This window comes from Plecotus auritus (genome assembly GCF_963455305.1).
Source record: "Plecotus auritus genome assembly, chromosome: 5".
NCBI classification, from domain to species: domain Eukaryota; kingdom Metazoa; phylum Chordata; class Mammalia; order Chiroptera; family Vespertilionidae; genus Plecotus; species Plecotus auritus.
The window spans coordinates 147,250,895-147,276,563 of NC_137776.1; the positions used below are offsets into that span (position 1 = coordinate 147,250,895).

Genomic DNA, 25,669 nt, shown 5'->3' on the forward strand with positions numbered 1-25,669 from the left:
GGTGGAGGGGAGCTATGGGGGGGAAAAAAGAGGAACACCTGTAATAATCTGAACAATAAAGATTTGTTTTTTTTAAAAAGAAAATACACAAAAAGAAAAAAAAGTTGTGGCACATTTACACAATGGAATACTATCCTATATAATAAAGAGGTAATATGCAAATTGACCATCACAGCATCATACAAGATGGCCGCCCCCATGTGGTCACAAGATGACTGGCAGGGGAGGGAAGCTGTGGGCGACCAGGCTGACAGTGGAGGGCAGTTAAGGGTGACCGGGCCAGCAGGGGAGGGCAGTTGGAGGCAACCAGGCCTGCAGGGGAGGGCAGTTAGGGGCAACCAGGCTGGCAGGGGAGGGCAGTTGGGGGTGACCGGGCCAGCAGGGGAGGGCAGTTGGGGGCAACCGAGCCTGCAGGGGAGGGCAGTTAGGGGTGACCGGGCTGGCAGGGGAGGGCAGTTGGGGGCGACCGGGCCAGCAGGGAGGGCAGTTGGGGGCAACCGAGCCTGCAGGGGAGGGTAGTTAGGGGTGACCGGGCTGGCATGGGAGGGCAGTTAGGTGCAACCAGGCCAGCAGGGGAGGGCAGTTGGGGGCGACTGGGCTGGCAGGGGAACAGTTAGGCATCGATCAGGCAGGCAGGCAGGCAGGCAGGCAAGCGGTTGGGAGCCAGCAGTCCCAGATTGTGAGAGGGTTGTCCGACTGCCGGTTTAGGCCCAGTCCCACAGGGACTAGGCCTAAACCCACAGTCAGACATCCCCTGAGGGGTCCCAGATTGGAGAGGGTGCAGGTTGGGCTGAGGGACCCAGCCCCCGCAAGTGCATGAATTTCGGGCCTCTAGTGAAGCTATAAAAAAGGAAGATCTCTTACCCTTTGAGACAGCATGGATGGACCTGGAGATCATTATACTAAACAAAATAAAGCCAATTAGAGAAATACTAATATCACATGATCTCACTCATATGTGGAATCTAAAGAACAAAATAAACTGATGAATAAAATAGATCCAGAGGTATGGATCCATAGAACAGAATTACAGATCTGTGGAGTGGAGAGGGGGCGTAGAAATAGGAAAAGATTACCCAAAAAAACTTATATGCGTATATGCATAGCCCATGGACACAGACAATAGTGTGGAAAAGGCCTGGGGTGCCGTAGGGGTGGGGTGGAGGAGGGCAAAAAGGGAAAAAATGGGAGACATCTGTAATACTATCAAAAGTAAAATAAAATAAGAAGTGAAATTAAAACAGCTGGGTTAGTTTTGTACAGCATTTCTACAGTTTGGGTAAGAAAGACATATGCATGTACAATTTACAAAGTATAAATTACATCATTATGGTGGTTTTGCATACAAGTGAAGAGTTCATATATTTGCATTTAAAACTCATACTGCACAATATAAATATGAATGGTAAATTCATGCTAATAATGTAAAATTTTAATTTTCTTTACTTAGAACTACAATAGCAAATTAAAAAATGCCCTGACAAGTTGAGAGACTTTGAAAAGTTTTATATTTTAGTACTACTAACACATTTCCTGCTATCCAAACAAGGGACCCCACACTTTCATTTTGCCCTGGGCTCTATAAGTTATGGAACTGTTCCTGAACATCTCTCAAAGTTAATTTAGAGCCAGGGAGGGTGACAAGTTTGAGATGAGAAGGTCATCCACCTCATCCTCCAGTAGGAACCAACTGTTTTTAATTACACAAGTGGGGACCTGAACTGGCCAGAGAGAAAGTTCAAGTTCAAGTAAAGTCCCTTGAAGTCATTTGGGCTGAATTGCAGAGGAGCTGTATAGGATCAAAAAGTATGCCTTTGAGCCAGGCTGGTGTAGCTCAGTGGTAGAGTGTCAACCTATGAACCATGAGGTCACAGTTCGATTCCCCAGGATGCAGGCTCACGATCGATGATTCTCTCTCATCGATTCCCCAGGATGCACGGCCAGTGCACGGGGGGGGGGGGGGGGGGGGGGGCGCGGAGGGGGGAGGGGGGTGTCCCTCAGCCCAGCCTGCACCCTCTCCAATCTGGGACCCCTCGAGGGATGTCTGACTGCCCATTTAAACGGGCAGTCGGACAGCCCTCTCACAATCCAGGACTGCTGGCTCCCAATTGCTCGCCTGCCTGCCAGCCTGATCACCCCCTAACCACTCCCCTGCCAGCCTGATTGATGCCTAACTGCTCCCCTGGCAGCCTGTTTTCCCCTCACTGCCCTCCCCTGTAGGCCTGGTCACTCCTAACTGCCCTCCCCTGCAGGCCTGGTCACCCCTAACTGCCCTCCCCTGCAGGCCTGGTCACCCCCAACTGCTCTCCACATGCAGGCCTGGGTCCCTCCCAACTGCCTTTCCCTGCAGGCCTGGTCACCCCAACTTCCCTCCTCTACTGGCTTGGTCACCCTTAACTGCCCTCCCCTGCAGGCCTGGGTCCCTCCCAACTGCCTTTCCCTGCAGGCCTGGTCGCCCCAACTTCCCTCCTCTGACGGCTTGGTTACCCCTAACTGCCCTCCCCTGAAGGCCTGATCACCCACAACTGCCCTGTCTTGGAGACCTGGTCCCTCCCAACTGCCCTCCCCTGCTGGCCATCTTGTGTCCACATGGGGGCAGGATCTTTGACCACATGGGGGCAGCCATCTTGTGTGTTGGAGTGATGGTCAATCTGCATGTGACTTTTATTAGATAGGATAGAGGCCTGGTGCACGAGTGGGGGCCAGCTGGTTTGCCCTGAAAGGTGTCCCGGATCAGGGTGGGGGTTCCCTTGGGGCGTGGGGCGGCCTGGGTGAGGGGCCTGTGGTGGTTTGCAGGCCGGTCACGCCCCCTGGTGACCCAAGCGGAGGCCCTGGTATCTGGGGTTTATTTATCTTCTACAATTGAAACTTTGTAGCCTGGAGTGGAGCCAAGCCTTCTGCTTGTTCCATGGCAGCAGCCATTTTGGGGGGGATTTATGTATCTTCTATAATTGAAACTTTGTAGCCTTAAGCGGAGGCCTGGGCCGGCCAGGGCTGCAGAAGCTTGGCTTCCTCCATCACCGCGGGCAACCCTAGCCTCCTGCTCTTTCCAGCTCCGTGGCTGCCACCATTTGTTTGGATTTATGTATCTTCTATCATTGAAACTTTGTAGCCTTGAGTGGAGGCCTAGGCTGGCAAGGGCAGGCGGAAAGCTTGGCTTCCTCCATTGCCGGGGAAACCCAAGCCTCCCTCCTGCTCTCTGTGGCGGTAGCCATCTTGGTTGGGTTTATTTGCATATTCGCTCCTGATTGTCTGGTGGGCGTGGCTGGTGGGCGTGGCTGGTGGGTGTAGTGGAGTGATGGTTAATTTGCATATTACTCTTTTATTAGATAGGATTTTTTAAAAGTATGCCTTTGAGTTGCCCAAACAAGGACTAGGTTGCAGGAGCCCTCAAATTCCTCTAGTCAGCTAATTTTCTGGGGTGTGGAGAGAGGGACCCCAAACCACCAGCCACTTCTGGCTCTCCAGGCCACCAGCAAAGCTGCTTCTTATAGCCTGAAGGCACCATAGCAACAAAGAGACACAGATGCTGGCTGTTGGCCCCCAGAAAGCACAAAACATAAATACATACATTCTAATAAAACTATTTAAAACAGCAGAAATGCAGCGAACAAAAAGCACAGGTCTTCAATAGCACTCCAATGCTGCCCCCCCCCCCCCCCACAGAAAAATGTAACCCTGATAACAAAGTGATGTCTGCTCTTCCAGGTCATTTTCTGTGCTCTTACACACAGTCCACAAATATTCATGAGCACCCACTCTGTGTCCACTACATGCTGTAGATAAACAAGAAAGACATGGTCTCTGCCCTCATGTAATTTACATTCTAGTGGGCATAGTACTTGAATGAGCTGTATCTTGCCTGTTTTACTTTACAATATATCATGAATACTTTGCTACATCAACATAGGCAAATTCACTGCATATTTTACTGACTGCATACCATTGCATAAAAGAATATAGCCTAATGCATTTAACCACTTTCTGATTAAGCATTGATTCCTAAAAAAAAAGAATATCTATGAGAAAATAAAGCAAAAACCTTCTTTAGATATTCACGTGGTTATATTCTCTGAGGATGACTGGAAGTTAATGTTTTAGGGTGATGTGTGGTGATAAATAGATACACCTCGTTTTATTGCGCTTTGCTTTATCGTGCTGCACAGATGTTGCATGTTTTTACATTCTGTAGGCAAGATACCTAACCAAAAAGATGATGACTCACTTTATTGCGATACTCACTTTATTATGGTGGCCCAGAACTGAACCCTTGATATCCCCAAGGTATATCTATAAAGCAGTCTACCTGAAGTTAAACCTAAGAGAATGTTTCGGGAATATTCTGTCTTGGAAAGGATGAAGAAAAGTCTGGGAGTCCAGCCAAACCAAGCAAGAAGCCTACAGTAAACTGTGGAAGTTGAACCGAGGTTGCAATTAGAAACCATCACAAGTCTTTGGGGGAACTTCAAATCATTTTATGATAGGTGTATGTTGTATGACTTCTGGTCATTAGTTTGCCGTGTGATCCCCTGCTACACACTAATAACAGAGACGAGGAGAATGAAGACCTAGGGCACACTACCAGTGGGTGGTAAAATCTGAATTTGACTACTCAACCTATACTTTTTCCAAATTCATGCAGCCTGAACTTTTGTTAAATTGTCAGATTTTAAGGGGCAGAGTGTGAATTGGGTTTGCATTTTACCGCCTAGCTCTGGAGAGGGGGAGAGGCTGATGATTAGGGACAATGAAAGTTGCTCCTCAGCAGGATGGGCCCCAAGGGGAGAATAGCAATTTCATTTTAAAGTGAATTTTAAGGCCTGGCCGGGTGGCTTAGTTGGTTGAAGCATCATCCCGTACACTAAAAGGTTGTGGGTTCAATTCCTGGTCAGGGCACATGCCTTTTATTGCGGGTTCAATCCCAAGTAGGGGCACTTGCAGGAGGCAACTGATTGATGTGTCTCTCTCTCCCTCTTTTCCTCTCCCTTTCTCGCTCTCTAAAATCAATAAATATATCCTCGGGTGAGAATTTTTTAAAAATCAAATTAGCTTGTACATTAGGCTCACTTCCGGTGTTTCAGTGACCATCATGAGAAGAGTGTGCCCTGGGAGCTCCACAATTGGAGGGATAGACCCTGAGGTCTATCCCACAGGGCCCTGGTGTAAGACAGGTGGGATAGACCTCACACTGACCCAAAGCATGGAGCAAATCCAGCCATCTGGAGGTCTAAAACAAGTCACTAAAGCTAACCCATGCAAGAAAATAAAATTCTTATTTATGTCACTGAGTTTAGGATGATTTGTCTCACAGCATTTTTGCAACCACAGCTAACATGACATCCTCCAAATCATTGCTATGTAGATGGCTGCCTCTGTGCCAACTGTGTACAACCCAGGAATTTTGAGAATTCTTGAACTCTTGGTGCCTCTTCAAGACAATTCACATAGTTAAAGTTTCCCCCAAATAATTTTGGTAATGTGCCATAGACATCTCCCTAAATGTTAACTAAATATAATGCAAAATTCTTTCTATTCATTTTCTGCTTATATGTAGTTAAAAATGCTTTTATAAATCTAAAAAGATAGAAAATTGAAAGGAACATCTTTGCAGATAGCTGTTATTCACAGGGGAAAATTATAATCAAAATGGGCACTTTGCTGAGTATAGAGAACTGATGCCCCCAGCGCCTCTAAATGCCAAGTGAACAAAGGCACTTAATAACTATTGAATCCTGCTCTCACCACTTGAAAGGGAGAACATGCTGTTCTGTAAGTGGTGGCGGGATGCTCTTAGCAGCTATTTGCAACCCCGTGAGCTTGGGTATTGTGTTGCTATGAAGCAGTGTATTGTCTAAACGTAACTACAGAACCTTGAAAGTAGAAAAAGAGAGCAACAGCCAGAGAACACATTCTCATGGTGATCCATTCATTCATTCATCAAGTCCTTACTGATCAGGTTGATTATGTGTATAATGCATCTCTGCTCTCAGAGCTTAGATACCAAAGGGACAAATAAGCTGTAGATACTTATGGCAGTTCCAGGTGTGTCCTAGTAAACTGTTTACAAGTTCAGAAGAGAGAAGAGGTCCATATCTTGCTTGGATTCTCAGTGAAGTTTTCCAAGAGAACCAGGGCTAAGAAAATTTTTTTACATTATAATAGGTAGAGCTGGAATGGGGCAAAGTAGATAATTAGACCCATGAGGTTTTTTTTAAAAAGGCTGGAAAGTGAAGTTAAAGCCAAATTATGGTGGGTCTTAAATGTCAATCTCAATAATTTATGCACCATTATGTTAGCAATGGGTGTCAAGGAAGGTTTGGAACAGTGCAATGGCACAAAGAACCTTGGGAGGTGCAGCATGAAAAGTGAACCCCTGTGAGAATGCAGGCCTGAAAGGAGGCCTCTGTGGGCTGCATTACTGAGAATGAAAGGGAGTGGGGTGCAAGACAAGGCTTCGGAGATCATGCCTTCTTCATGCCCAGAGAACAGTGTCCTGTGGATTATACCGAGATAAGGAGCTTGTTCTAGAGCGTAACTCGACACACTGCTTCCTTCCTCAAGTAAGTCTTGCTTGCTGAACATTTAGTGCCCACATGATTTACATTCTGAAGCAAATTCCTTATTTTATAGAACAGTTAACAGATTTCAACCAGAAGCCAGTCTGTGGACTTCACATTGAACAGCATTATTTTAGACATTGGTGAGGAGGTTTGTCTTTATCCTAAGAGCTATGGGAAACCACAGAAGGATCTGAAGAGGAAGTAGTGGTGGCTGCATTATGAAAATGGGTCTAGCCCTAACCGGTTTGGCTCAGTGGATAGAGCATCGCCCTATGGACTCAAGGGTCCCAGGTTCGATTCCGATCAAGGGCATGTACCTTGGTTGCGGGCACATAGTCAGTGGGGAGTGTGCAGGAGGAAGCTGATGGATGTTTCTCTCTCATCGATGTTTCTGACTCTCTATCCCTCTTCCTTCCTCTTTGTAAAAAATCAATAAAATATTAAAATGGGTCTAGGAAGGAAGCCAGAATGAGTAAAAAGAAGACAAGAAGTTTGTATCTGAAACCTTATTTTCCTGGTGAAATAAGAGATATAAAAAAAAAGAGTCTAGCCCTAGCTGGTTTGGCTCAGTGGATAGAGTATCTATCTGCCTGTGGACTGAAGGACCCTGGGTTTAATTCCTGTCAAGAGCACATGCCCAGGTTGCGGGCTCAATCCTCAGTAGAGGGGGTGCAGGAGGCAGCCAATCAATGATTCTCTCTCATCATTGATGTTTCTCTCTCTCCCTCGCCCTTACTCTGAAAATCAGTAAAAATGTATTTTTTTAAAAAAGAGTCTAGTGGTGATATGAAAAGAGTGAATGGGATTTGGAAAAAGCCATTGTAAATAGCTATAAGTAAGCAATTGGAAAAGAGAAATAGGGATCACATGTCACTTAAAATAAGAAAGCCTATTTTGTAGCTCTGGGACTGGGTCCAATAAACTCATAACTCTAGAACGCAGGTGCAGAGAAGATGAATGTTAGAGATGAGCAAATAGCATTAGCCCTGAGGTTCCATGGAAAGGTAATTTGGCTTGGAAGCCTATGTATAATGTTGTCAGGATGGAACAGGAGTTGAGTACAATGAAAGAGATAAAATGATCCCACTTAAACTGTACTCTAGTCAAACATTCACTCACCAGACCCCTGCAGGAGAGCTCATCTCTTGTACCACATGTGCCTGCAGGGAAACCAAAGCATTTTTTCTTAGGCCAAGCATAAACTGGATTGTCAGAGGGTCCCAGAGCTGCTGTGCGGAGGCAGCTTTTGCTCATGGCATTCAGGGAAGCATGTGGGTAGAACCCACCAGATGCCCAAAGGAGAACTAAAGCCATAGGAGCCAAAAGAACTATTAAGCCATAATTAAATGGAAGTAGAGAAGAGATTGTCAGGCAAGTCTTGAAAAAAAATCTTGCCCGACAGAAAAAAAAAAGTAAGCTTGGGGAAAATAAAATGTAAGTTAATATATTAAATGATTAATTAATATATTGGTTTTCCTGAGCTATATCTGTAGGCAGTGGTAGTGACTTGCAGGGAGAAGAGAGTGGATTGTTCCCATAGTCACTACTCAGCACCTCCTATGTTGGTGTCAGCACTGCACTAGACATAGGGAATATAGGCATGCATGAGACATGGTCCCTGCCTTCAAAGGGATTACAGTTTATGAAAGGAAACCATCTAAAAAGATACTTATCATTGGATATATTAAGTGTTATGATACAGGGATGTCAGAAAACAGAGCAGTTAGGCACTAAACAAGCAGGAAAAGAGAGATGAGGATTAGGGAAAGAATTCTTCGCAAGGAAGGTGACCCCCAAACTGAAGCTGGGAAACAAGTGAAAGTTAACCCGTTAGGGAGGGAGTAGAAAAGGAGGGTCTAAGGTAAAGGAGCAGCATCTTTTTTAAAAATAGTTTTTTAATTGATTTTTAGAGAGAGAAAGGGAGAGACATAGAGAGATAGGAATATTGATGAGAGAATCATCGATCGGCTGCCTCCTGCATGCCCCCTCCTGGGGATTGAGCCCGCAACCCAGTAATGTGCTCTGACCTGAATCGAACCGTGACCTCCTGGTTCATGGGCTGACGCTCAGCCACTGAGCCACACTGGCTGGGCAAGGAGCAGCATCTTTAAAGGCCCAGGTAGGAATGAGAGAACATCAGAAACTTCAGGCAGTTCTGTGTATCAAGAAAACATTCAAGGAGGAATGTAGCAAGAAATAAGGCAACAGAGGTAGTCAAATCATGAAGGAGCCGAGACGGCAAGCTAAAGACTACAAATCTGACGCTGGGGGCAATGAGAGATCTTAAACTTTCTACAGGCAGTCTGAGTTTGGAGAGAGATATCTTTGCTACAAGTCATCAGCCTGGAGGAGGTAGTTAAGCCTGAGAGGAGATAAGACCACCCAGAGAAACTGTGAAATGTCAGAGGGTTGGACTCTATGGATGGGAACCTGAAAAACACCAACATTTAGAACGAGCAAGCAAGAAACATCCAAGAATGAGACAGAGGAGGACTTAAAGAAGTGAAATCAGGTGGCTTTGTGGAAAACAGGAAAGAGGGACCTTTAAGAAAATGGTGGACAGCTATATTAAGTGATGCTGAGAACTAAAAAATGGATATAGCAACAAAGAAATCATGCAGAAAATTGGCAACAATTTAAATTTCCATTAACAGGAAAATAGACAAATTATTGCATTGTACTACACAGGAATCCTATACAGCAAGGAAAATATGGAGTCCTATACAGCAAGGAAAACATATGAAGTATATTTTTATATGTTGGCATGGATGAACCTAGCAAAGATAACACTAAATAAAGCAAGAAGCAGAAGAAAAAAATAGTGGAATGCTATACGCTGTTTAAAAATACTTACAAATGTAGCAGACATTTAAAGACATATACTGCAACGATGAATACCAAGTTCAGGAGAGCGGTTATCCAGGATCAGTTAAAGAGTGGTTGTGATTGGGAGAGTGGTTACACGGGACTCTTCAACAGGAGTGGTAATGTTTCATTTCATAACTGGTTGGAGAGTTTTGCTATCCAGTCATGTACCACTTAATGACGAAGATATGTCCTAAGAAATGCGTCCTTAGGTAATTTTGTCATTGTGCAAACATCATAGAGGGATAACCTACTACATACCTAGGCTATATGGCATAACAGCATCAAATATGCAGTCTGTCATTAACTGAAAAGTGGATATGTGGTGCGTGACTATTATAAATTGAGCATGTTGCATGTAAAAATTATATTGACCACATCTAAGGTATTTTCGTGGAGTGTGTGCATGTTTGTAGTGAGTGGAGGTATCTAGTGTGCAGTGAACAGAAGAGGAATGCTATAAACCTAATGCCTAAGGCCTGATGACTACCATTATTCCAGAAACTGAATACAAATACATACAGGTTCTAAGGCCAATGTTAAAAGATAAACTGAGGCATATTTACATTTTTTTAAGAATTTATTTGAGCAAAAATCAATTCAAATCGGGCAACACCAAACTGGAAGTTGTTAGGACCTGGGGAGAGACTTTTATAAGAAAAAGGAGGAAGCAAAGCAAGGAAATCAATGACTGACTATAGATTAAAGCCTGGCTGACTGTTTGTGATTGGTTGTCCTTAGATTTTCATAACTTGAGGCATTAACAAGCTTATATTTTGGTTGGTGTAAGCCACCACAACATTAGAGCCACATGTCTAATGGCCGGCTTCCTTGTTTAATTTAATACAAAAATTGTCTGAGTTCTTCCACTTAGCTGTAAATTCCTGTGCCTCAGTTTCTCTTTTGTAAAATGGATATACAACAGTAAACTCTCTGAAATTGTTAGGAAAATTTAATGATTTCACACACTCAGTACTTAAAATAATGCCTCGGAAACAGAAAAGCACTAGGTACTTGAGTTAGCCATCATCATCATCATTAGTACAAAACAAAGAGATTAGTATTAACCACAGTAATGTCCTGAGTTCGTGGGACATTTTACAATTTGCCAACAACCATGAGAAACTACAGAAATTAAAGCGTTTTTAACACAGACGTTAAAGATATCATTGACCACGTTGTTCCTACATCCCCTATTGACTGTACTCCCTCGCCTGGGCGGTGCAAGCCCAGACACTTAGGAGGAGTTTAGACTACTTTTTAAAATGCGTTGCTACATCATATCCCATTTTTATTTTTTTGTGTCATTTTTAATTATATCCCATTTTTATTCGGATCAATCAGTAAACCCTTTTTGGGAACCCCAGATTCCTAAACCCCTTACCTCTTGCACCGCCCTCGCCTCGAAGGTCCCGCCCTGGGCCTCAAGCACCGCCCACGAGAGGCGGGGCCTGCGTGCGGACGCACGGCCAGCGCGCTGACGTCCGCGCTCCGCCCCGCGGGCATCCTCCAGCCTGCTCGAACTGCAGCCCCGCGCTGCCGAGGGTTGGGGGGCGGGCGCCAACGGCCGGCGCCGAGCGGCGGGAAGCGGCGCGGGAGCGCGGCGTCAAGGGGCGACTTAACTGGGATCCAGGGCCCTGCGCCTTCTGGCCGACCCGCTGCTCCTGTGCAAGCTGTGGAGCCGCAGTCTTCGGGCCGTGGGCGCTAGAAAAGCCCGGAGGCGATAGGGGGCTCCCGGCCGGGGGCGGGCGTCGCCTCCACCGCCGGTGTCCCCGAGGCCGCCCTCTGGCCATGATCGACTCGGTGAAGGTGCGCCGTGACTCTGCGGCCGACTTCTTCTCTCACTATGAGTACCTGTGCGCGCTGCAGGACTCGGTGCCGCTGCCCGCCGTGCGCGCCAGCCTGCGGGAGGGCGTGCTGGACTTCGACGCCGACCGCCTCCGCTTGGTGGACTGGACGCCGCTCCTGAACACCCTCAAGATCAATAAAGATCTGCCCCTGATCTCCATCAAGAGCTTCTTCCAATCGGGGCTCGGCGAAACAGGTTTGTAGTTCCCGCTTCTCGTGGTCCTACTGTCGGTGCCGCGCAGCGGGATTTTAAACGGAGCCTGGGCGCTGGACCAGTGCAGGGGAGGGCGCGCGGCCCAGGAGTCTTCCCAGCTTAGTGACCCTGGGCAAGTCCCTTGGTGGACTGGACCCCGCTCCTGAACACCCTCAAGATCAATAAAGATCTTCCAACACGTTAAGCGCCAAGCCTGTTTTGTCTTCCTTTACGTTTAGCCCGCGATATCCGATTTCACCGATATGCTGGCGGCACCAGTGACTGACCGGTCCGGACGGAAAGTATAGTGTCAGTCACCGGTGACTGACATGGCGCTTACCGTGTGAAGGCCTCTAGGTCTTTTTTTCTTATCTGTAACCTGGGCTTAACATCCTCTATATGGTGATGGCAAGGATCCCCCGAGTTAATGCTTGTAGAGCACTTAGCACAGTTTGGGACATCATTAAGCATCCTACAGATGTTACCTAGTTTATGCAATGACTTTCCCTAGTGTAGAACAAAGCGATTAGGAATTCTATACATTCCAGCCTTTTGCTGCATTTTAAGACAGGACTCTCTGTTGGGGGGCTAGGGTGGTGGGGGAGGGTGTTGTTTTAATAGTAGCATGTATAGTGGACAGAGCATGAATGCAGCCTAGGGTTTAAATTCCAGGGTTTACACTCTGTGTGAGCTGGGCAGGTTACTTTTGAACTACGGGACAACTGTAAATTGACATTAAAAACCATTCTTTCCATGGGTTCTTAGAATTAGCAGGTTACATATGTAAAGGATCCTGGCACTTGAATGAGCTCAGTCAGATCGGAGACTTGCCGGAGACAAGGCTCCTGGCCGGAGTATCTATCTTTTTCCTGGGGGAGGCTGCAGTGAGCCCAAGCACAGCAGTCAGTACCCTGAAAGAAGTGAGTTCTGGTGCTGCAGAGTGAAAGTATTGGAAGGGAAGGTTCAAGGAAGGCTCCTTGGAGGAGGCATTCTTTCTAAGAATGTGTAGAAGCGACTCAGATGGCAGGAAGGAGCAGCTGTGTCAAAGTTTGAGAAATATAAGACTATCTGGCAAAACTAAGGTATAGGACTAGAACTCCAGGTTTGAGAAAGAAGTGAATTGAGACTAGAATCCTGGTGAGGGCCAAATAGGGAGGGGCCTTGTCTGGATGCTTATCTTGAAGGTGGTGGGAAACACTCAAGGGTGATGAGACGGGCTTTTGATGTGCAAGCTCACTCTGACCTCCCTACAGAAGGCAGCTGATTGGGAGGAGGGCGAATTGTAATCTAAGGGCCCAAATTAAGGTATAAAGAGGGAGGACTGGGTTACAGAGATCAAAGAGACAGAATGGGTGTGGCCTGTTGACCAGTAAAAAGAGAGAAGGGAGCAAATCTGGGTGACAGTCTAAAGCAGCATTTTTCTGCCCCATTAGCATGGCTCGGTGGTTGAGCATTGACCTATGAACTAGGAGGTCACTGCTGGATTCCCTCCAGGGCCCATGCCGGGTTGTGGGCTCCATCCCCAGTGTGGGGTGTGCAGGAGGCAGCCAATCAATGATTCTCTCTCATCATTGATGTTTTTATCTCTTTCTCCCTCTCCCTTCCTCTCTGAAATCAATAAAAATAAAGCAGCACTTTTCTGTGATAGGCAGAGCACCATAGGAAGGGATTGAGGGTGGGGAAAGGATCTTCATCTTTGATGTTTAAGAGGGGCCTTTAGAGCATCCATACCTGTTTGATGGGTGTTTGAAGGCCTGGGAGAAACTGAGGTTACCACAAAGAAGATCCCAAAAATCGTAGGCCTGAAAAGTGTTTTTTAAATAGACACACTTGAATATGTTTATAAACTGAGAAAGTAGCCAACAGAGAGGGAGGGTGTGAAGATCTAGAAGAGGAATTGGTTATTGATTTATTTATTTTTTAACCAGTAAAACCTGAACATTTGTCATGTGCCAGGCCCTTTTCTAGGCTCTGGGATTCACACCATCTGTTACTTCTCCTGCAAGGACAGTTCAACTTATCCCCTGGTGAAGAGGTTAGGTTATTCTCTGCATCTTATTCGGGTATAGGAACTGTTCTGTACCTCTGAAGACTTTAACCAAAGTAATAACTTAGAAATCAAAAGAAATTACAGTTGAAAGGGACCTTAGATCAAGGCCACTGTACTTAGTCCTGCCTAATATTTTACATTGAAAGTAAGAAAAATGTATTACATAGACCATTCTCTTCAGAGTTCCTTTACTGAACCTTCTTTATCGCTTGCATCCAGTGGGTCTAGGTCAGGGGTGGGCAAACTTTTTGACTCGAGGGCCACAATGGGTTCTTAAACTGGACCGGAGGGCCGGAACAAAAGCATGGATGGAATGTTTGTGTGAACTAATATAAATTCAAAGTAAACATCATTACATAAAAGGGTACGGTCTTTTTTTTTTTTATTTCAATAGTTTTATTCATTTCAAACATTTTAACAAGAAGAATGTAAACACTAATTATTATAATTTGAAACTTCAAAAAATGGAGGAATCATAGCACAATAACATACCTTATATTGAAGATGGCAAAGGCAAAATAAAATTGCCTAACAAAGGAAAGGTACAAAAGCCTTTCAAATTAAACTTAAATATAATAAAATAATTTAAAACTAAAACAAATAGAAAAGAACAAAATGTGTAAACAGTAAATTAAACATTTTCTTTAGTGCAACTTCCAAATTATGCCCGGGACGTAGATGTAGATGGCAATGTAGACTGGGTTGAAAGGTTTTTGGTCTTTAAAACATCAACTTCAGTGGGAACAGTGTTGTTGGTCTCCTTTTTAGCTAATGCTCTGATACTGTGCTCTCCAGGGGCGTGTCTCCCTATATCACCACGATAACGTGTCTACGCATTCCCAGAGTGATGTCGGGGGACGCGTCCACGGGCATTACAAGGAGCCTCTGGAAGATTGAGAGGTTGTTCCTTTTACTGAATGGGTGGATATAAATCCGCCCACTCAGAAGAAGGAGCTGTGGCCGTGTTTCCCGACGTTGCCATGTTAACACTGCTGCTGGTGAAGGAGTGGAGGGGAGAGCAAGAGAACCCTCCGCTCTTTCGGCTCCGTGGGCCGGATAGAACAGCCGAACGGGCCGGATTCGGCCCCGCAGGCCGTAGTTCGCCCACGGCTGATTTAGGTTATAGATTTTAACCTCCTAAATTTTCTTCTTCATCCTTAATTACATTTTGCCTGGGCTATTGCAGAAGCTTCCAGCTGGTTTTGCTGTCCCTGAGTTTAGTTTCTCTCAGTTCATTTGCCTGCTTGTCTTGAGTGATCTTCTAAAATGAAAAAATATGCTGCCCAGCTGGCATGGCTCAGTGGTTGACCTATGAACCTGAAGGTCACAGTTCGATTCCCAGTCAGGGTATATGCATGATCCCCCCATGCGAGGCATGCAGGAGGCATCCAATCAGTGATTCTCAGTCACCTCTGATGTTTCTATATTTTTCCCTACCCCTTCTTCTCTGAAATCAATAAAAATCCTATCTAATAAAGAGGTATTATGCAAATTGACTATCATTCCAACACACAAGATGGCTGCCCCCATGTGGACACAAGATGGCCACCACAAGATGGCCAGCAGGGGAGGGCAGTTGTGGGGAACCAGGCCTGCAGGGGAGGACAGTTGGGGGGGACCCAGGCCTGCAGGGGAGGGCAGTTAGGGGCATTCGGGCCAGCAAGGGAGCAGTTAGACGTCAATCAGGCTGGCAGGGGAGTGGTTAGGGGGTGATCAGGCTGGCAGGCAAAAGCGGTTAGGGGCAATCAGGCAGGCAGGCAGGCAGGTGAGCGGTTGGGAGCCAGCAGTCCTGGATTGTGAGAGGGATGTCTGACTGCCCTCTCCAGATTGGAGAGGGTGCAGGCTGGGCTGAGGGACACCCCCCCTTTGTTTCCCCCCCCCCCCATGCACGAATTTTGTGCACCGGGTCTCTAGTTTATTTTATAAAATAAAATGAAAAAATAAGCTTAAAAAAATGCTTATAATGGCTAATGCCCACAGGATTAGTGCATGTTGGTTTGTACAGCTTGTGTTCTACACATAGGTTTGAAATCTGAGCTGTGCTCTGCCAGGTCTCATGGAGCTAGTTGGCTCTGAGGAGGGGGTGCTTTTCTTATATGAAGTAGGTACCTTTTTCTAATCCTTTCCTTTATCTAATTGGCCCTTCAGCAGTGGGGTGTTTTTTTCTACCCTGCAGAGGCACCTGTTCCATTGGTAGCCCTGATCATCATCTGTGGGATTAAAACTGTACTCTCTCCCAGACCTACTTTGGCCAACCTCTCTATTTTAATTTCTATCTCTTCCCCCACTTGCACCCTAGCCTTTTTTGTCAGTGCCTGGCAGATGTTGGCTTGGAAGTCTTTGCCCATTTCCTCCCCCTATAGTTAATGCACTTCCCACTCGACTCTGTGTAGTCATCTTTCTAGATCAGCAATTTTTTTAAAGATATTTTATTGATTTTTTTTTTTTTTACAGAGAGGAAGGGAGAGGGAGAGAGAGTTAGAAACATCGATGAGAGTAAAACATCAATCAGCTGCCTCCTGCACACTCCCTACTGGGGATGTGCCCGCAACCAAGGTACATGCCCTTGACCGGAATCGAACCTGGGACCCTTCAGTCCACAGGCAGATGCTCTATCCACTGAGCCAAACAGGTTAGGGGTAGATCAGCAATTTTTAACCTTTTTCATCTCATAGCACACATAAACTAATTACTAAAATTCTCTGGCACAGCAAAAAATATATATTTTTTGCCAGTCTGACAAAAATAGATATGATTTTTATTCATTCACACTGGATGGCTATTATGTTGGCTGGGTTTTTTTTTGTTTTGTTTTGTTTTGTTTTTTGTCTGCTTGCTTACATAGTTTATGTTTCTATATCTTATGTGGTTGAAGTTTTGAATTTTCATGTGTCCCTCCTTAAAGAGGGCTTTAAGGGTAGATGTCATTTCTATGCCTTAGCACAGAGCAGATGTTTTTTATTTTTTTAATCCTCACCAGAGAATTTTTTTTTATTGATTTTTAAAGAGAGAGGAGGTGGGTGGGAGAGAGAGAGAGAGAAAAGGAGAGGAGAGAGAAACATCCATCAGTTGCTTCCTGTATTCGCTCCAACCAGGAATCAAACCCAAAACCTAGGTATGTGCCCTGACTGGGAATTAAACCTGCAACCTTTTTAATGATGCTTTTTAATGATGATAAAATGTATGGTTGAAATCACTAACTTTATAATCCTTTTGCCTTAGGTTCTGATAGAAATAAAGTTTGCAGAAGTCGAGTTCCTGCAATAAGAAACAAAGATGTGACCTTCCAGTTATGCAAAGCTCTTAAATGCTGTTTAAGTGCATCAAATGCTCTAAAGCACCTGGAACTAAATGGACTAGTTCTGAGAGAGAGAGATTTAACTATTTTAACAAAGGTAAGCCTTCTCCATTGTGTCCTGAGAACATTTAATAGTTGCTTTTGGGGGAAACTAAACCAATAAATTCTTTAACCTTTTTTCCCCATTAAAGGGATTGAATAAATCAGCTACTTTGGTGCAACTGTCTCTTGCAAATTGTCCGATTGGAGATGGAGGTTTAGAAAGTGAGTCTTAATCTTACTTAAGTCTCTTCTCATCAGACTAGTCTTATGATTCCCTACATGCCATGTTAATTCCTATCTGGATCTTTTCTTGGTGCTGCCTCTATCTGAATTGTTTCTTGTGTCTGCTCAAACCTTGGTCCAATATCACTTGTACATGAAAGCTCATCATGCTTAATACTTTCTGAATTAATTTTACTTAAGGTTGTGTTAAGCCACAGCTACACAAATATGTAATATTTTGTATTTACTGTTTGTTTTTTATGTTTGTTCATCTCTAAGAAATATTATGGGAGGGGAAATAGCAAAATATAAAGAGAAAAAACATCAGTATTATTTTTCAATCGTTAAAACACCTATATGCAACCATAATTATAATGCACTATGGTATATGCTAAAATAGGAAATATATGCCAAGTACTGTGGGGGGTAAGGAAGCTGCATTTCAATTTGAGGGAACCAAGTTTTGAGGTCCTCTAATGTATATTGCTCTAGTATATTGTATATCACCTAATAAAGTTCTGGGTTTATAATTTACATTTAAATTGTTAATTGGTAATCGAGATGAGGTTATAGGAAATGAAAATAGGAAGACTTAGGCTTTTTAGTTTTTCTATGTCTCAAAAGGTTGATAGTACTTTACTGAGTGGTTGGGAATAAAATTTGCAAAATTTAGATCCAGTTTTAGCATCTAAATAGAATTAAACTGTTGCTATAAACTGGAATAATGCTTTGTTACTGCCATATTTTAGAATGCACCAATCCATATCTGTTCTCTGCAAAAATCGTAGAGGATGGTTTTTAGAGTACAGCTATAAACCTCCAGTAGACTCAAGAAAAACGAGTAAATCAAGATTGACCAGACTGGCTCTTTATCTTACCGCATGTGGTGGTTGTTATTTTTTTTCCATTTAGTTGTTTGTCAAGGTATAAAGAACTCTATCACTCTTAAGGCAGTAAACTTCACGGGGTGTAATCTGACTTGGCAGGGAGCAGATCACATGGCCAAGATCTTAAAGGTAATTTGTTTACATTTTCATGAAAACATATGTGATTGAAACGCATTACTATTTTGATGCAATATGGCAGTTATTTTTATGTGTATACCTATATCTATTTATCTATATAATATACCAGAACTCTGACACTTGAAAAAAAATATGGCAGTTATTTTTGTCTTTTGATACATGTGGTAATTATAGTTTTAATTTTGTTGGAAGAATATGACCAGTTTTTAGTTTGGGGTTCTACCATTTAGTAAAAATGGTCCACTTATTCTGAGAAATCAGAGATTGAATGTAAAAACATAAACAATGCTTTCATGTATTTTTACTTATTGAAAACATTTTATTGTGATACTATGAAGAAAGTTCAAATGACTTAAATGAAAAAATATCAAAATTTACTGTTAACTGCTGTAATTCATAAAGTAATAAAAATCACTATTTTAGCGTTTTGTAAATATCGTTTTTAAAATAATGCTTTAGCAACTGTACAGTGGTTATACCTACTATATTTAGGCCTAAAATTACTTACTAATACTTTAACATAAAGCCTTTTTTAATAGTTTGATGATATAAGTCAGGGATAGGTAGACTATGGCTGGTGAGCCACATTCAGCCCATCACCTGTTTTTTAAAAGGTTTTTTTGGAACACCGTCACACCCACTTGTTAACATAGTAAGTATGACTACTTTCACCCTATACATCAAGTTGAGTAGTTTCAACAGAAACTGTATGGCCCACAAAGCTGAAAATTTTACCTTTGGGCCTGTACAGAGCAAGTCCATTGACCCCCAAGAAAACAGTCAAGAGCAAGGATTCTAAAAGCAAATGGCCTGGGTTCAAATTCCAGCTCTCCCATTTCATAACTTCTGTGCCTTATTATGTGGGTTAAATGAAATAATTTTGTATAAAAGAGTGCCTGGCATGTAATAAGCACTATGTAAATGCTTGCTGTTATTTCCACTGTTCCTTTAATAAGTTATTGTTAATAGAAAAACAACACTAATATTTTTCTTTTATAGTGTCATAGAAACTTTCTTGTTCAAGAATGTAATGAGATATTTTCTTTTATTTTTAAGTTTTTTAGAAAAATGGACGGGGAGAGAAAGAAACATCAATGTGAGAGAGGAACATGGATCGGTTGCCTTCTATACATGCCCCAACTGGGACTGAACCCAAAACCTAGGTATGTGCCCTGACCAGGAATCGAACTGTCACCTTTTGGTGTATGGGATAATGCTCCAACCAACTGAGCCACTCTGACCAGGGCAGATTTTTTTCTTTTATCGTCAGTTTTTCCTGTTGCCAAAATTTATTTTATGAATATAGAGTTGAATATGCCTTTCATACAATACCTGTGGTTAAAAATCAAACCATCATGCCCTAACTGGTTTGGCTCAGTGGATAGAGCATTGGCCTGCGGACTCAAGGGTCCCAGGTTCGATTCTGGTCAAGGGCATGTACCTTGGTTGCGGGCACATCCCCAATAGGGGTGTGCAGGAGGCAGCTGATTGATGTTTCTCTCTCATCGATGTTTCTAACTCCTCTCCCTCTCCCTTTCTCTCTGTAAAAAAAAAAAAAGAAAAAAAATATATATATTTTAAAAATAATAAAAATAAAACCATCAATTTTATAAGGCATGTCAGACTGACTTTGCATACACATTTGGTTTGCATATCCTAAGTAGTATTGGAACCTCTGTATTTATTTTTGTATCATTTAAAAAATTTGTGTAGTATATAATGTACATAAAATATATGCACAGAATTTCATGTATATGGCTTATTAATAAATAAGGTACATGTTTTTAAAATGTGGGACGCACAGTCAAGCATTTGGAGACCTCTGAAGAACAGAATTTAGAGCCTCAACGATGCTAGAATTTAGAATCTATTTCCTGACTTGGCAGATGAAGAAAATAAAACTCATATAATGTAATTGAGTTGTCAGTATATACCTAATCAACAGCAGGCCATCCAGTGCTAAAGTCTTATAACTAGCATACTAGAATTGAGTAAACTCTTCAGTTGACTCTCCTGGCATATATACTAGGTATGTATGTGTAAATTTCAAACATAATAAGCCCTACTCTGTATGCATATCCTGTTCTCATATTTCATCTTATTAAACCTTTGAAGTATCAGACCATGAGAAGACATGAAGAAACCTGGGCTGAGAGTCTTCGTTACCGGAGACCTGATCTTGACTGTATGGCTGGCTTGAGGCGCATCACTTTGAATTGCAACATGCTCATTGGTGACTTGGGTGCAAGTGCTTTTGCAGAAACTCTTACTGAGGATTTATGGCTTAGAGGTAAATTATAAAATTGAAAATATTGAATTTTATAATATTAAATTAGCTTTTGGCATAATATCATTGTCGTATTTTTTAAAGCCTCATTTTATCCTAAATTTTTTATTGTGCTTTTAAACTTTTCTTAAGAGTTGCATATATATATTTTTAATTACTCATAATCTTAATAATTCCCAGACATAATCACTGATCGTTTTGATATATGCTCTTTCAATATATTTTTTTATAAATATACTAGAGGCCCAGTGTACGAAATTCGTGCACAGGGGCAGAGGGGTGTCCCTCGGCACAGCCTGCACCCTCTCCAATCTGGGATTGGGCCTAAACGGGCAGTCAGCCCGCCTGCCTGCTCACCTGCCAGCCTGATCACCCCCTAACCACTCCCCTGCCAGCCTGATTGATGCCTAACTGCTCCCCTGCCAGCCTGGTCACCCCTAACTGCCCTCCCCTGCAGGCTTGATCGCCCCCAACTGCCCTCCCTTGCAGGCCTGGTCCCCCCCCACCCCAACAGCTCTCCCCTGCAGGCCTGCGTCTCCCCCCAACTGCCCTTTCCTGCAGGCCTGGTCGCCCCTAACTTCCCTCCCCTGCAGGCCTGGTCACCCCCAACTTTCTTCTCCTGCAGGCCTGGTCCCCCCACAACTGCCTTCCCCTGCAGGCCTGGGTCCCCCCCAACTGCCCTTCCCTGCAGGCCCGGTCGCCCCCAACTTCCCTCCTCTGCCGGCCTGGTCACCCCTAACTGCCCTCCCCTGCAGGCTTGATTGCCCCCAACTGCCCTCCTTTGTAGGCCTGGTCCCTCCCAACTGCTCACCCCTGCTGGCCATCTTGTGGCAGCTATCTTGTGTCCACATGGGGGCAGCCATCTTTGTTTTGTTTTGTTTTGTTTTGTTTTGTTTTTAAAGACTTTTTTTTATATATATTTTTTATTGATTTTTTACAGAGAGGAAGGGAGAGGGATAGAGAGTTAGAAACATCAATGAGAGAGAAACATCGATCAGCTGCCTCCTGCACACCCCCTACTGGGGATGTGCCCGCAACCAAGGTACATGCCCTTGACCGGAATCGAACCTGGGACGTTTCAGTCCGCAGGCCGACGCTCTATCCACTGAGCCAAACTGGTTAGGGCAAGGGGCAGTCATCTTTGACCACATGGGGGCAGCCATCTTGTGTGTTGGTGTGACGGTCAATTTGCATATTACTCTTTTATTGTATAGGATTTGTACAGTTAGAGATTACAAAAATGGAATTGTAGTGTACTTACTATTCATATTCCTTTTTTATTTCAGAGAAAGAGAGAGAGATAAAAACATCAATGATGAGAGAGAAACATTGATCGGCTGCCTCCTGCACACCCCCCACCGAGGATCCAACTGTGACCTCCTGGTTCATAGGTCAACACTCAGCCACTGAGCCACACCAGCCAGGCCATCTCCCTGCTTTTTTCACTTAATGGAATATTATGTAGTATTCCATTATATTGCTGTGCAATAGTTTAATCAATTTTGCAATTAGATTTAGACAATTTGTGCTTTTCTCTGTCGGTAACAGTGTGTATTGAGCACTTTGTATATACATCTCTGTGTCCATCGGGATTACTTCTGTAGAATATGTTACTAAAAGTGGAATGACCGAGTGTGACATATTTTTAAGACTGGATATGTGTTGCCTAATTGCCTGCCAGAAATACTGTGCCAATTTATAATCTATCCTAACAGTGTATGTGAGACCTGCATCCTCATCAACACTGTCTTGTGTCATTTAAATGCAAATTGGGTATTTCAAATTTTATAATTTTTTTTATTTAGTATAGTATGAGCATCTTAACAAGTCAGTAAATTTACATCTGCCACAATATTTTTAGTGGCAGCTGAGAGTTCCATTATATGAATATGCTATACTTAGCTCATTCATTCTTGTTAGATATATAAGCTATTTCCAGTTTTTCACTGTAATAAACAACACTGTGATATTCATCCTTGCCTACATCTCTGATTATTGCTTATGGTTAAATTCCTAGAAAAAGAATTTTTCTGGGTCAAGAATATGCACAGTTTAAAGGCTTTTGCTATATGGTCTTGGCCTAATCTGATAAGAAAACAATCACATTTGATTGTTTTAATTTGTATTCATTTGATTTACTAGTGAGATTTCCTGGCCTTTTTTTTTTTTTTTTTTAAATCAATTTGGCTAGTTGGATAATTATATCCTGTTTCCATTCTGTGATAAGAGTTTGTGAGTGTTACATCATATTCTCTTAGATCCATATATCTGACTTCTTATTTCTGTGTGCCATGAGGTTTTGAAAGACTCCAGCTATTTTAATGTAATGGCATATTAATACTTACGGTGATATAAAAACTTTTATTAAAGACTGACATAGTTTCCTCTTATGTATACTTATATCAGTGCTTTTGTGATGTTTCCTTTGGGTTAGATGAGTAGGTTGTACAACCTCAGAACTAATGGCAATTGTGGTCATTTGTTCTTTTCTTTGTCTGACCTTTTACCAAGAGAGTTCTTGAGTATCATTCTTTCATGGTGGGCTTTTGGCATATTTAACATATATTTTATTATGTACTCACATTCTTTGGATTTGTCATTATTTGCATACTCTTAGACTTCTTTTGTCTTTTTTATTCTAAATCTAATGTTACCACATTTTTTTTCTATTTTCCCCTTTTAACTAGTTTCAAGAGTAAATTGGAGCTCAGGATCATGATCAAAAGAATATACTGCAACTGCTGAGCCCACTCAGTTTTTGCCTATGAGGTTTACACTGCCATTAGCATCCTTGCTAATTAAAAACAGATTCTTTTGTGATGTTTTTCACTCATAGATTAAATAGAATTATTCTTCAACTCTAATTGTAAAATATGCTAGATGATTTATTGGTACTAAAGGCAGGATAATCTTGGCATATCCAAGAAGAGTTTTTTTAATTGGATTTTGTATTATGTGTGCATATACTTTAAAAAAAATTTTTTTAATACCTAATATTAAAACCCTGCCATGACTAGTCTTATACTGAAATTTTCCGCACATGAATAAGTGAGAGTTGTCTGTGTGTTAAATCTATAAAGAACTGGCAAGTGATCTTTTGTCTTTCATTAATAGCACTTGACCTGCAACAGTGTGGCCTCACCAATGAAGGAGCAAAAACTTTACTCAAGGCCCTTGAAAACAATAGAACTCTAGTCATTCTGGATATAAGGAAAAATCCACTTATTGGTATGTCTCCCCATTTTTTTTAATGGTTAACAAATAACATAACAAAAATAATTTATTTGTGTATTGACAGTTTTTAAAACCTAATGTATTTACTTGCCTAATCTTATACTTTTGTAGCATAAAATCTTATCCTCATGGAACTTATATCCTAGTGGAGGAGTTCAGATAGAAATGAGTAAACAGATAAATAAGTAGTATTATTTTATATGGTAAGAAGTATAAAGATGCCTTGTAGTAAGAAGACTGAAGGAGGCACATAGGACTATCTATAATAATAAAAGGGTAATGTGCTAATTAAACTGGATATCATTCCATCATTCCAGACAAAGCCTGGGCTGGAGGGAAGCCGGTGCTGGCAGCCAGAGGAAGGAAGGCCTACTCTTGCACGAATTTCATGCATCGGGCCTCTAGTATTAGATAGGTTTGTCAGGGGACTGCTTTACTGGAAAAGTGACATTCAAGTGGAAGAGACCTTAGTGAAGAGAGGGGCAAGCCATGGAAGATCTGGGGAAGCACATGCCAGGACAGGAGAGCAATGAGTATGCAGGCAGATAGGTGGCAGGGTGGACAGGGTATTTAAGGAAAAGCAAGGAAGCCAACATGGCCAGAGCACTGAGTGAGGAAGAACATGGTATGCTATAAGGTCAGGGTGCTAGCCAGGGACCTGATCTTGTAAGGTCTTGAAGGTCAGAGGAAGGATATGGCTTGCTCTAAATGAGCAAAGGATTTTGAGCTAGAAAAAGTCACCATCTGGGAAGTGTTTCAATAAGATGACCCTGGTGTGGAGACTAGACTTGTGGGGGGATAAAGAAGCAAACAGGGAGACCAGTTTTGAATACTATCACAATGGTCCAAGTAATAGATGGCTATGGCTTACCTTAGGGTGGAAAGTTGCAGCTGATGAAAGTGGTTGAGTTCAGATTGTGTTTTGAGGGTGTAGCTAACAAGACTTGCAGGCAGTTATATTAGGTATGGCATATAAAGGAAATAGTAATAAAGAAACAAGTCTACCCTAGCTGTTTGGCTCAATGGATAGAGCATCGGCCTGTGGACTAAAGGGTCCCAGGTTCGATTCCGGTCAAGGGCACATGCCCGGGTTGGAGGCTCGATCAGTGTAAGGTGTGCAGGAGGCAACCGATCAATGATTCTCTCACATTGATGTTTCTATATCTCACTCCCTCTCCCTTCCTCTCTGAAATCAATAAAATATGTATATATATATTTAATTTTTAAAAAAAGTATTTGACTTGATCTTTGCTGCTGCCAAAATAGTAGCCATTGGGGGAGGGGAGGGCAATGTGTGAGGTGGCATACTTTCATCTTAGGTTTTTTGTTGTTGTTTTTTAAATTTATTTTTATTATTGAAAGTATTACATATGTCCCATTTTTTTCCCCCATTGACCCCCCTCCACTATGTCCCCACCTCTCACCCCCCAGGTCTTCACCACACTAAAGTCTGTGTCCATGGGTTATGCATATATGCATATAAGTTCTTTAGTTACTCTCTCCCCACCCACCCCCACCCTCATCTTAGGTTTTTGAGAAGAAATTAGAATATGCAAAGATGGGACTAGGTATACAATTACATTATGAGGATTTCATATTTAATTTTATAGGAAAAGCAATAATTAGTTGCCTTTTGTTTATAAATGAGAATAGCCACTCATTGGAAAACAATTACTATAACTTCAATTTATTTTACTTTAGATCATTCTGTGATGAAAGCAGTTATCAAAAAAGTTCTCCAGAATGGAAGCAGTGCTAACTCAGAGGTATAATGTGTTTCACTTCTCTAGGAAGAATTTCTCTTTCATTGATTTCTTTTCTTTTTCTAATAAAATAAAATTACCATTGCTGTTTTTGCCATCTCAAATTAAGTTTTTAGTCAAATGGCTTTCTGTTTTTTAAAATATTGTGTGAATCTTTAATTTGGGGTACCAGAAATACAGATTGCAAACCTTTTCTTAACTTAAAATATCTTAAAATTTTCAATTAAGATCAAGCCCTCATAAATTACCTTTATCTGAAATGGATTATTTATTATTCCTCTT

At 42.6% G+C, this 25,669-nt stretch overlaps 1 protein-coding gene across 4 annotated transcripts in view; it reads left to right on the plus strand.

The window, feature by feature from the left end:
• Nucleotides 1-10,868: 10,868 nt before the first annotated feature.
• CEP78 (centrosomal protein 78) overlaps nt 10,869-25,669 on the plus strand; it is a 35,674-nt gene continuing 20,873 nt past the window's right edge. For all 4 annotated transcript variants that reach the window (XM_080670031.1, XM_080670032.1, XM_080670034.1 and 1 more), the window contains exons 1-7: nt 10,869-11,469; nt 16,739-16,911; nt 17,006-17,078; nt 17,991-18,094; nt 20,219-20,393; nt 23,505-23,618; nt 25,326-25,390. In XM_080670031.1, the coding sequence (XP_080526157.1) occupies nt 11,217-11,469; nt 16,739-16,911; nt 17,006-17,078; nt 17,991-18,094; nt 20,219-20,393; nt 23,505-23,618; nt 25,326-25,390 (957 nt within the window). In that variant the 5' untranslated portion in view covers nt 10,869-11,216. The remainder of the gene's footprint in view (nt 11,470-16,738; nt 16,912-17,005; nt 17,079-17,990; nt 18,095-20,218; nt 20,394-23,504; nt 23,619-25,325; nt 25,391-25,669) is intronic.